Source organism: Rhinopithecus bieti, unplaced genomic scaffold (genome assembly GCF_001698545.2).
Source record: "Rhinopithecus bieti isolate Rb0 unplaced genomic scaffold, ASM169854v2 scaffold_13207, whole genome shotgun sequence".
NCBI lineage: Eukaryota > Metazoa > Chordata > Mammalia > Primates > Cercopithecidae > Rhinopithecus > Rhinopithecus bieti.
In genome coordinates, this window is record NW_016807866.1 from 1,649,647 (window position 1) to 1,661,038 (window position 11,392).

Genomic DNA, 11,392 nt, shown 5'->3' on the forward strand with positions numbered 1-11,392 from the left:
GCACAACCAGTTAGCTGAGTCTTGTGGCTAAAATACTCTCTCATCTGTTTGGAATGAATTTTCACACAAGATGCCACCAAAGCACCTAAGAGGCCAGACACCTGGGACTACATCAAGCTTACTGCGGCCGGACGTTGCCCTGTTGCCAGCGGGTGTTGACATTTGCTTCCACAGCACCATAGTCTGTTAGTGGGAGAGGAGTCCGCGAGAGAGAACACCTAGAGGACTTACTCAACTTTAACTGAGGTTGTCAACAATCTCAAAAAGAACACAAGAATCCTGCAGGATCCAGTCAGTGTGACTTAGGACCTTTTGCTCTGAGAACTTTAGTATTCTCACAAATAATCAGGGAACTTCTGAGCACAAGCTGAGTGAGTTACTCATACCACTGGGTACTGTTTTGTGACCTCACCTGCACCCAGAAACAAAGGGGTCTGGGGAAATGTGGGGTTACCTTTATATTCCTGAGCAAGCCTTCCACACTGCCACGCTAATGTGTGGCTTTCATACCAACAGGATTTCTGATCTCAATTACATATAATTCAGTTTGTAAAAATCAATCTTAAAGCACTTTGTTTTAATCTTTATTCTCTTCAATTATAAAAATACATACTACAGAAGTTTTACATGATAGAAAACAGAAAACCAAAACTCCCCAGTATCCCACCCTCAGAGATGGCTACTCCTCTTTGGTAAGTATTCCTCCAGGTTTTTTAAGCATATAGTAGTACATAGCAGGAAAATGTAAAATCCTACTGTATATGTGACTGCTCTTGAGCAAGTTTTCAAATGGTTCTGACAGATCATTCTGACCAATTTCTCTAGGGAACTTTATGCAATTAGTTTTCAGAAAAAATTCCATGACACTGTGGGTAGAAAAACCTCTAAGATTTTTCTTATCATTTATAATAAATATTGTCCCAAGTGTTAAAAGTCAAATAAAGTTTTTAAAAATAGTAAATAAATGTGATACAGAGGAAAAAAAGTTCAGAAAATTATCCCAGTTTCTCATCAAAATCAAAACTCCTAAGTCCCAATTCCAACAAGTACCATAAAATGGCTTTAAAATGGGATTTTGAGAAACAATCACTTCTTTACCATAAAATATAGCTCTAAAAGTAATTCTACAATTTTGGGGTCTTTTTTGGGTGGAGGGACAAGGTCTCAGTCTGTCGCCCAGGCTGGAATGCAGTAGTGGCATGATCAAGGCTCACTGCAGCCTCGACCTCCCAAGCTCAAGTGATCCTCCCACCTCAGTGTTTCGCATGCCTGGCTTTTTTTTTTTTTTTTTTTTTTTTGTAGAGACAACATCTCACTATGTTGCTTCATTTAACAAATAAGGGGAGGAAGGGCGGGGGCAGAATGGAGGACACAGACTAGAGTTCAGCTTTTACAAGTGGCAAAGGACAATTTTGATTCGGCCTCCCACAGCTTCATTTGTAATGCTTTCAAGACATCTTCCATCTATTGAATTGAAAAAATAAAAAATTAAACACACATATCATTTAAAATTATACATGGTTAAAAATAATTAAGATATACACTTAATGCAATTTTGGATATGTCATACATTACATGGTAGATATTCAGTGTTTACCAAAACTATTTGCAGGCATAAATTGTTTTAAATAAAGCATAATTCTATCAACAGTAGTTCTCAACCTACAATCTACATCTCTTTTATACAGTCATCACCATCTCACCTATCTGGCCATGACAAAATGTTAACATCCAACAACAAGGCTATTTATACCACAAGAATTGAAGCAAACAAAATACTGATTTGAATCAAAGATTTATTTCTAGCTTAGCAAAATTAGAATATATAGTTTTGATTTTGTCATGAAATGTCTTCCTTATTATTTTGTTGATTAAGCTTTAGCTTCATTTGAGTTCCCCAAAAATCAACTTTACTAACATCTGAAATGAAACAGGCACACTCTTCCTGCGATCAAGACAGATGACGTTATGAGAATTATCGTTTGTGGAGGAGCACTTCTTCACTGACAAACTGTTCATACAGAAATATAAAATGTACAGAATAAAATTACCTGTGTTAGAGACTTTTCTATTTCAACTCTGCTTTCAAGATTAAAAAGCTCTTTATCTTCTGACACAATTTGCTTTTCAGAGGACCCTAAAACATAACTGACGTACGGTACAAGGTTAAAATACAAGCATGGTGTGGTGGCATGCACTTGTTCCCAGCTATTCAGGAGGCTGAGACAGAAGGATCATCTGAGGCTAGGAGTTTGAAACCAGCCTGGGCAACACAAGACCCCGAGCAATATGCCTGCTGTCTTAGCTACCTGGGAGGCTGAGGCAGGAGGATTGTTGGAGCCCAGGAGTTCAAGGATGCAGAAAGCTATGACCACAGCACTGCACTCCAGCCTGGGTGACAGAGTGAGACCCCATATCTTAAAAAAATAAGTTTTAAAAGAAATAAAATAAAAGCTGGGGCAGGGGCAAAATCCTACTAAATTACATTCAATTTTAAAACAACTGAATATACTTTTATTCCAAAAAAAATTAAAATTCTCACAAGTGTTTTTCTCCCTAAAGTTTAGAAGTGTCTGGAATTTTCCAAATACCCAAAATAAATGAAAGCAGGTCAAAAGCAAAAAAAAAAAAAAAAAAAAAAAATGGACTGGGCATTGTTAGAAATCAATTACTATGAAAATATATTTTAACCAAACAGTATTGATTTTCTGACACTTCCGTGCCAATTTCTCTGCAAACTTAACTTCTGAAACACCAGTTGTGAGGTAAACATTTATGTATCAAACTTACCTTTCAATGGCTTCAACACTGAGGCAAAACAAGTCTCTCTTGTAATCAAGATTCTTGGGCGTGCATCTGTACACGTAGCCAAGATTGAGTGAGCACCCCGCACAGTACAAAGTCTCAAGGATGCTGCAATAAAGAAACATCTTGCTTTAGGAAACGAAGTAGCAATTCATTATAATAAAAATCTCATTGTTAAAATCCATAAACACTTCAGTTTCTAAAGTATGCTATTCTGACCACACTAGGTCATACATAAAGGATAGGAAAAAATGATAGTAATATATTTACAATAAAAATGTAAAGACAGTCATCTCCAAGTCACAATGCCTTAAGTATCAAATAACAAGGGACATACAAAAAAGTGTCAAGAGAGGATATTGAGGTAGTGTTTTTCTAGAATATAAATTCCTCAATCTGGTACTAATGTAAACAAAGTGGAGAATAAATATTTTAGGTTTGCCAGCTGTATGGTGTCTGTCACTACTCACCTCTGTCATTGTAAAACAAAGCACCTATAGACAATACTAACTGAATAATCTGTGTTCCAATAAACTCATATTCACAAATGAGTGCCCGCCCCATGGGCCATAGTTTACCAAACTCTGCTCTAGGGGAAGGTAATACTGTTTGGCTTAATTAAAAAAAAAAAAAAAAAAAAAGACTCTCTAAAGTTAGATGACAACCCATGCAATTGTTCCTTCATTCTAGTTACCTCTCAACTCAGGTTCCACACACTTGAATATACCCTCCCCTAAAGCCTATTCATGTTTCCTTAAAACCTGGCTTAGAATCCAGTGTCTCCCAAACGCCTTGTTGAACTGACCCATCCAAATTTACCATTCTATAAATACACTAAAATTGCCACTCCAACAACACACAGCAAAGTGATGACTGGAGATTTCAATCCAGTAGTGATCACAGTAGTAAAACATACACCACAATCAATTATTATTGCAAAAGTATTATCTCCTACTCAGTATATGAAACACTTGTAAACACGAAATACCCATTCCTGCTATCAAGCAAAAGGGAGCTACCCAAGACTCACAGATTATAGACTACAACATTGTTTACTTACAGATACTGAGACACTGTTAATTATTACAGCAAGATATGAATCAAAGAACAAAATGGATGTCCACCTGATTAAGTCATGAATTCTCACTGATGATGTGATTAGCTGGATAATATGCCACCGATTACATATTAAGTGTCTACAGGCTTTTATAAGTTTCTATACTTTAGTTTTATAGTAGAAATAGTCTCACTATGTTGCCCAGGCTGGTCTTGAACTCCTAGCCTCAAGCAATCTTCCACCTTGGCCTCCCAAAGTGCTGAGATTACTGGCAGGAGCCACCATACCCAGCCAGCTTGTATAAGTTTTTATATAAGAAATATAAAAGTATGTTACTAAATCCCACTTAAATTACTCACAGTGAACAGGCAAACCTCCATGCTATATATCAAACCTCATTACCATTATGAGACCGCCTCACACCATTACCAAGATTGCAAGCTAATATCTAATGTCATCAGCCAAGAAAGGACACTCAGAGAAACCAGAGGCTTGAATTCCCTAAATACACTGAGCCATGAATAAGACTGTTTTATCCCGAGTTATCAAAATCAACCTAAACACCACCAAAAATAGGAAAAAATCCATTCACACTTCTAGAATCATCTTATGGAACAATAAAGAGATGGTAGCTACTATTAAGGTAGCATCTTTCTGCTTTCACAGTTGGCAAGAATTTGGCCAGAATTCACCCTTGTCATTGAACACTGACATTGAGAAGGCAGTGCCAACAATCTTAAGGTAATGTTAGACAAGGAATAATCCGATTGTAAGATCCTCAACAAAGGACAAAGTCAGACTTAAGAGAGAAAACAGCACTGCTACCTTCACAACGTATTTCTAAAGCCCTCAGTGCTCTTGCTGACCATCAGCAGAATGGCTCAGGCAGGTATTTCACAGGATGGGCCTATCAAAAAATTCACAAGCATCCCAAAGCAATATGGGAGTGTGGAGCACACAACCCTAGTGAAGTCCAAGACAACTGAAGGCAGTCTAATCGATGGGTTTAGGTGATACAAACAAACAGTATTAATAACTCTGGATCAAAGAGTGTGAATTCTCTATCAATCCTGATTAGAAAAAGAAAGAAAGTCTCTGTGTGGTGCTAGACTATCTTTGACACTTGTCTCATAGTTGCAAATCTTTTAATAGTAAGAGAACAGACCTCAGGCAGAGAACCAGCCAGCAACAATATCTCAGCTAGAACTAATAACAATTGTTTTCACTGTAATTATCTCCAGAGTTACTTTCTAGTTATGGCAAGTATATATTTATGATAGTAAAAAGAATCCTTTTAAGATAAATTTAAATAAAAATTTTGAGTTGATTTCATTTAAAAAATTTAGTATGTAATAGCACAGTTGGTAGGTAGTACACAAATAGAACAAAAATGATGGTGACATCAAAATGGCTAGAGCTAGGAAGTGGGGAAGAAAAAGCACTTCGAAGGCAGTAAGGAAGGGTAACAAGCATAGTCCTAGGTCTTACTGCTAATTCGTCCTGTGACCTTAGCAAAGTTCTAGCCTCCCTGGGCCTAACTTTCTTCAACTACAAAATGAGAAATGATCTAAGCCTGGGTCTTCCAAATTTTTATGGCCTGCATGCCAGCACCACAACTTTTGTCACATTCACAAACTATCTGTACTGTTACTAATTTATCTTAAATGGAGAATTTTTTTTTTTTTTTACTTTTTATGGAAGAGATACATAGAGCAAAGGTTACAGAAGGAGGACACAGAGCTTCCAACACCTTTCTAGGTACACCCGGCATCTCATATTCACCAACCTGGAAGTTCTCTAAAACCTGTGGGGTTTTTGGAGGTCTTGTAACACAGGCATGATCAATTAAATCATTGTTGATCATCTCTAGCCCCTCTCCCCTCCACAGAGGTGGGAGAAGAGGTTGGGGAAGGGCTGAAACTTCCAACCCTCTAATCATGCTTGGTCCTTCTGGCCCCCAATCCTTAAGCTACCTAGAAGCCCCCCAGCCACAGTAATCTCATTAGGATTCAAAACGACATTATCATCACTCCAGAGATTCCAAGCATCTCAGAAGCTCTTCTGTCAGAACTGGTGACTAAGACCAAACATGGTAACAAAAGATACCCTTATCACCCCCTCGCTCAAGAAATTAAAAGGGTTTTAGGAGCAACTAAGTATTGAATGTTTCTGTCCCCCACCAAATGTATCAGTTGAAATGGTAGCTCCTAATGTGATGGTATTAGGAGGTGGGGTCATCAGGAGGTATTTGGTCGTAAGTGCACACAGTTAACTTCTTTTTTAATTGAAATATACTTTATTTGATAGGATACTCTAACATCACTAAAAATGAAAAGCCAGGATTTTTAATATACATAAAATATATATATAATTAATTTTTGTTTAACTGTGTACCACCTAAAGTTATTTCATATTCAAGTATAAAATACAGTTTACATTTGGAGCAACAATTACATAGGACAGCGCTTCCCACTCAGTTTGCTCAGGTGTCACTATGGTACATGGGTGGCAGGTATGGCAAGACATTTATCCCCTCAACCCTTAAAGCGGCCACACAGGGCCTCAGATTGCCGGGGCTCCTGTGTTGTTTGTTCTTGCCACAGACAGCCTTATCTGTTTACCCCAATAGGCTGTGTATGTGACAGCAGCATTTTATGTGTGCCATAACATGAGAAAGGTGGGCAGCATTAGCCTAAGGCACTCTTTAACATTGAGATTTTATAATACAGCTGTTTTCTCTTTTTTTTTTTTCAAGACTGAGTCTTGATCTGTTGCCCAGGCTAGAATGCAGTGGTGATCTTGGCTCACTGTAACCTCTGCCTCCCTGGTTCAAGTGATTCTCCTGTCTCGGCATCCTGAGTAGCTGGGATTACAGGCATGTGCCACCATACCCAGCTAATTTTTGTATTTTTAGTAGAGATGGGGTTTTGCCATGTTGGCCAGGCTGGTCTCAAACTCCTGACTCCCAGAGATCTGCCCACCTTGGCCTCCCAAAGTGCTGGGATTACAGGCCACCGCGCCCAACCTTCTTTTTCTATTTTTATTTTTTATTTTCTTCAGCACCAAGCCCAAAGATCCAAAAAGGGAGTGTCAGAATATGCTTTTAGAAATCTGGAAACTCCAACTTTTCAATATTTAAAGGTGACCACAACCACTCAAGAACTGATATACTTTCTAAAACAGGATATAGAAAAAGCAAAAAGAGAACTGATATATGCAAATGACTAATTTTTTACTATCATGGAAAGTTTTATCCCAAATAATCTTACTACTAGTAATGACCTTTTAAAGATTTTTATTAAAAAAAATTCTCTAACATATTCATATACAGTTTTACTCACCAACCATTTTCCTTTTCACGTTTGGATAACTTCTGTTCCTTATCCACAGAAACATTACAAGAAACACCTAGAAACAGAGAAAGTAACAATAATTTATTAATGTGGTTCATAATAACATATATGCAGACAATTTCTAGTCCAACTTTTTAGAACTTGAAGGACAAAAAATAAGCCCAAAGTCAAACACACACAACAGTGGTTCGAAACGAAATGTACTGGGGTCTTCTGGGAAAAGATGGTAGAATAAGAGTTATTTCCAACCAGGTGCAGTGGCTCACACCTGTCATCCCAACACTTTGGGAGGCCAAGGTGAGAGGATCACTTGGGGCCAGGAGTTCGAGGTCAGCCTGGACAACATAACGAGACTCCATCTTCAAAAAAATGTTTAAAATTTAAGAAAAATTTTAAAAGGTTATTTCCTCCCTTTCCCTGAAAACCACTAACATTAATAGAATGGCTAAAATTAGAGGGAAAAATTCATTCCACAGTAAACTTGGAACCATTAGAATCTCAAATCACAGACTGCAAAGAACTATCTGCCAGTCAGTGAAACTGGGTTCCAAAACTAGGAAGATGCAAACAGCCAACATATATATCTCCAGATTTCAAACACAGGGCCCATTTCTCTAAAAAGTAACTGAGAAGGTTCTCAGGATCCCAGCCACACATCTTTTACTTGAACAATGACTTGGACAGAGGTCACTGCTGGACTCCAGAGGCAGCAGCAAACATTCCCAAAGAATCCAGGTCTAGGACACACTAAAGGACAGGGTAGAGAGTGAAGAGAAATGAAGAAGGGAACATCAGACCTAAAAAAAATGGCCAAAACAGACTCTTGATTTCATGGCCTCCTACAGTCTACCTTAACTCTGTAAACTCCATCCACCTGTTTGCTGAAATCAGAAACTAGGGTGTCATCCTTGATTCTTCATCTCCTCATCTTGCTCCCCCATATCTACTCCACTGATCCATCAATCCTACCTCACAAACCTCACTCTAGCCCCCAAACGACCAGCACTACCTCTTGCCTGGACTACTGCCCTGGCTCTTCATTGACCTCCCCACTTCCATACTTGCTCCTCCTTCAATGCTTTCTCCAAAGAAAATGCAGGGTCATATTACTCCCCTGCCTAAGCTAGCGTAATAATGTACTTACTAGAACAGATTACTACTCTTTAGAACAGACTACAACGCCTTGCAGTTTCTGGTCTCTTCCTTCCTCCCTAAATCTTATCTTTATTCTCTTTGACCATACTCTAGTCTCAAGGATTTTGCACCAGCTGCTCAGCACCTATCAAAAGCAAAGAGCATGACCAAGAACTGTACCTGCAGCCAAGCTAGCATTCATGTATAAAAACAGGAAAATATTTTCAAGCACATAAACTTGAAATTTTCTTGGAGATGTGGACATGGGGAGCACTAAAGATTAATCAAACAACTTAGGAATGAAAAAGCTATTAAGAAGCTTTCTTATGTTAATGAGTACTGGAGTTGGGAAAAAAAATTATATAAACATTACAGGATCGGGTGCTGTAACTAACATCTGTAATCCCAGCACTTTAAGAGGCCGAAGCAGGGGATTGCTTGGGGCCAGGAGTTTGAGATCAGCCTGAGCAACACAGCAAGACTCTGTCTCTACAAAAAATTTAAAAATTAGCCAGGTGTTCGTGTGTCTGTTGTCCCAGCTACTTGGGAAGCTGAGCTGGGAGGATAGTTTGAGCATGCGTTCAAGGTTACAGTGAGCTATGGTTGTGCCACTGTACTCTAGCCTGGGCAACAGAGGGCTGTTAACCCACTATAACCCTATTAAAAAAATAACCTATTAAATAATTAATCCTATTTTAAAAACTCATAGTAAGGCTGTGTTATGGCTACAACAGAATGTAAATGTACAGAATGTAAATGTATAAACCTTAACAAAATGAAAATAATTAAACTAATTCAAATTGGGTAAGGAAGGAATGGAAATGAATCCGAATTCATGTTTGTCTTTACCGCGTGGGGGAGCGGGGAGATGTTAAATCCTATTATCTAAATCTGATAAATCAAAAAACGTATAGTTCTTTAAACTATGTTTACTATTTTAAAACTGTTTTAAATTTAAAACTATCAATATAAAATTAACAAAATAATAGCCTTTCTATAAGTAAAGCAAAACAAAGCAAAGAGCCCACATGGTAAAAGATACTATCGAAACAAAGCACAAATAAAATGAAAGAGGTAACATCAAACATGTTATTTCTTAAAAGATGTAAACAAGGTAAACTCATTCAAACAAAGAGCTTTTCCTACTGGATCAAAATTTGCCTGGTTTTTTTTTTTTTGAGATGGAGTCTAGCTATGTTGCCAGGCTGGAGTGCAGTGGCGCAATCTCGGCCCACTGCAACCTCCTCCTCCCCGATTCAAGCGATTCTCCTGCCTCAGCCTCCCCAGTAGCTGGGATTACGAGCGCACACCACCATGCCCGGCTAATTTTTGGCTTTGGCGAGGGTGGTCTGGAATTGTTGTATTTTCAGTAGAGATGGGGTTTCACATGTTGGCCAGGATGGTCTCGATCTCCTGACCTCGTGATCCACCCATTTCAGCCTCCCAAAGTGCTGGAATTACAGGTGTGAGCCACCGCGCTTGGCCTAGTTTGACTTTAAGAGGTGCAAAGAGTTTATCTCAACTTTCAGTTAACTAGGGGACACTGGTGTGCTCCTTTATTCCCAGTATTACACCAAGGAAAACGTTCCAGAAACGTCGATAAGCCGGTCATGAATTTCTGCCATCGAAACATTTACAGTATTCAAAGAGAGGAAAACCTCATCTTGAAAACCACAATCCAAAACAACAGCCATTTTACACCAATTCAGAAAAAATATGTGAACCACTTTATCCCTAAATACTGTAAAAATAGCAAAATGAGGGAACAGTGGAAAACCGGGGTAACTGCTAGGACCAGGATGAGAAACTAATTCCTGCCTTCTTCTGAACTCTTTTGCTAGGTCCTCCTTCCTCGCCAATTTTGATGAGGTTGGTGGTGCTTTTACGGCAAATTTCCTTCCCTTTCTTCCCCACAGCACTGTGTTCCGTCAGCTCTGCGGCTCTGTCAGTGGAGACTGTTGAGTATCCGCTGATACAGCCCGCTAATTTCTGTGGGGAGTAATAGTACTGGCTGCACCTCAAGAGCTTACAGTCTAGTTGACCATTTGTTTCTCTATTTTTAGGGTCTTTAAAAGTGTTATTTTCTGTTGCCCCTTGTTTCTGAGTAATGCTCAGGATGATGCTGACTCAACCGCTGCTCTTCTGGGATCGAGGACCCCAGAACAGAACCAGTCGCCCGAGAACCAAAGTGGAGGGGTGACCCTCCTCCCCTTTTCCTGCGACAGCTCACACTCTCAGACTTTTTGCTCTTAAGTCCCTGGACAGCGCCAAGGAGCCCCTGCCTCCTCCGGGGCCGCCCCGGCGCGGCACACCTGGAAGAAGGCGACCCCACGCCCCCATGCCCGGCTCGACCCAACTGACAGCGCAACAGGATGCAGTTGGTGTCCTCCTGGCTGGCCACCCAGCTCAGCGAGTCGCCCAGCGGCCGCCGACAGCCGCAGCACAGGAACACCAGCGGCCTCTCCTCCGCAGCCCCCGCCTCCTCGAGCCGCGCCTTCTCCGTGTCGGCCACCGACGCGTCTTCGCTCATGGAGCTCCACATGCTCGCCCACTTCTGCAGCAGCTGGTGGCGGCTGGAGTCTTCGGAGAGTCTCTTGCCCAACAGCGAGGAGTCGCTGCATTTGCCCTTGTCGCCGCACTCACAGCCGCCAGCGCATCCTCCGCTACACCTCAGCGCCCTAACGCCCGCCATTACCTACAAATCGCCCGCGCCCCAGAGCGCCAAGGGAAAAAACCGCCGCTGCACATGCGCGGGGCGGGGCGCGTTGGCGGAGGCCGAGAAGGGGCAAACGCTTGAAGGGGCCGGACGGCGGGCGGCCTCTAGTGCGCATGCGCGCCGTGCGCCCTGGTCCTGGCGTGTTGGTCACTGCGCCTGCGTCAGGTTTTGCAGCCTGAAGAAATTGACGCTGCAGACCAGTTTGCTTGTCTTCCTAAGGATTATTCACCCCTTTCCGTGGGAGAGGCAGCATCACTGAGAAAGTTACGGGCTGCAAGCCTGAGTATATAAGAACCACCTGGCGAGCTTCTTAAACAGATCGCCAGG

At 40.8% G+C, this 11,392-nt stretch overlaps 1 protein-coding gene across 1 annotated transcript; it reads right to left on the reverse strand.

The window, feature by feature from the left end:
- Positions 1–562: 562 nt before the first annotated feature.
- Positions 563–11,180, reverse strand: MIS18A (MIS18 kinetochore protein A). Its single transcript, XM_017883975.1, has 5 exons — positions 10,711–11,180; positions 7,204–7,270; positions 2,791–2,913; positions 2,052–2,148; positions 563–1,464 (listed from the first exon to the last, which is right to left on the reverse strand). Exons 1-5 carry the CDS (start codon positions 11,039–11,041, stop codon positions 1,384–1,386), a joined length of 699 nt encoding a protein of 232 aa, XP_017739464.1. The 5' UTR covers positions 11,042–11,180; the 3' UTR covers positions 563–1,383.
- Positions 11,181–11,392: the final 212 nt, after the last annotated feature.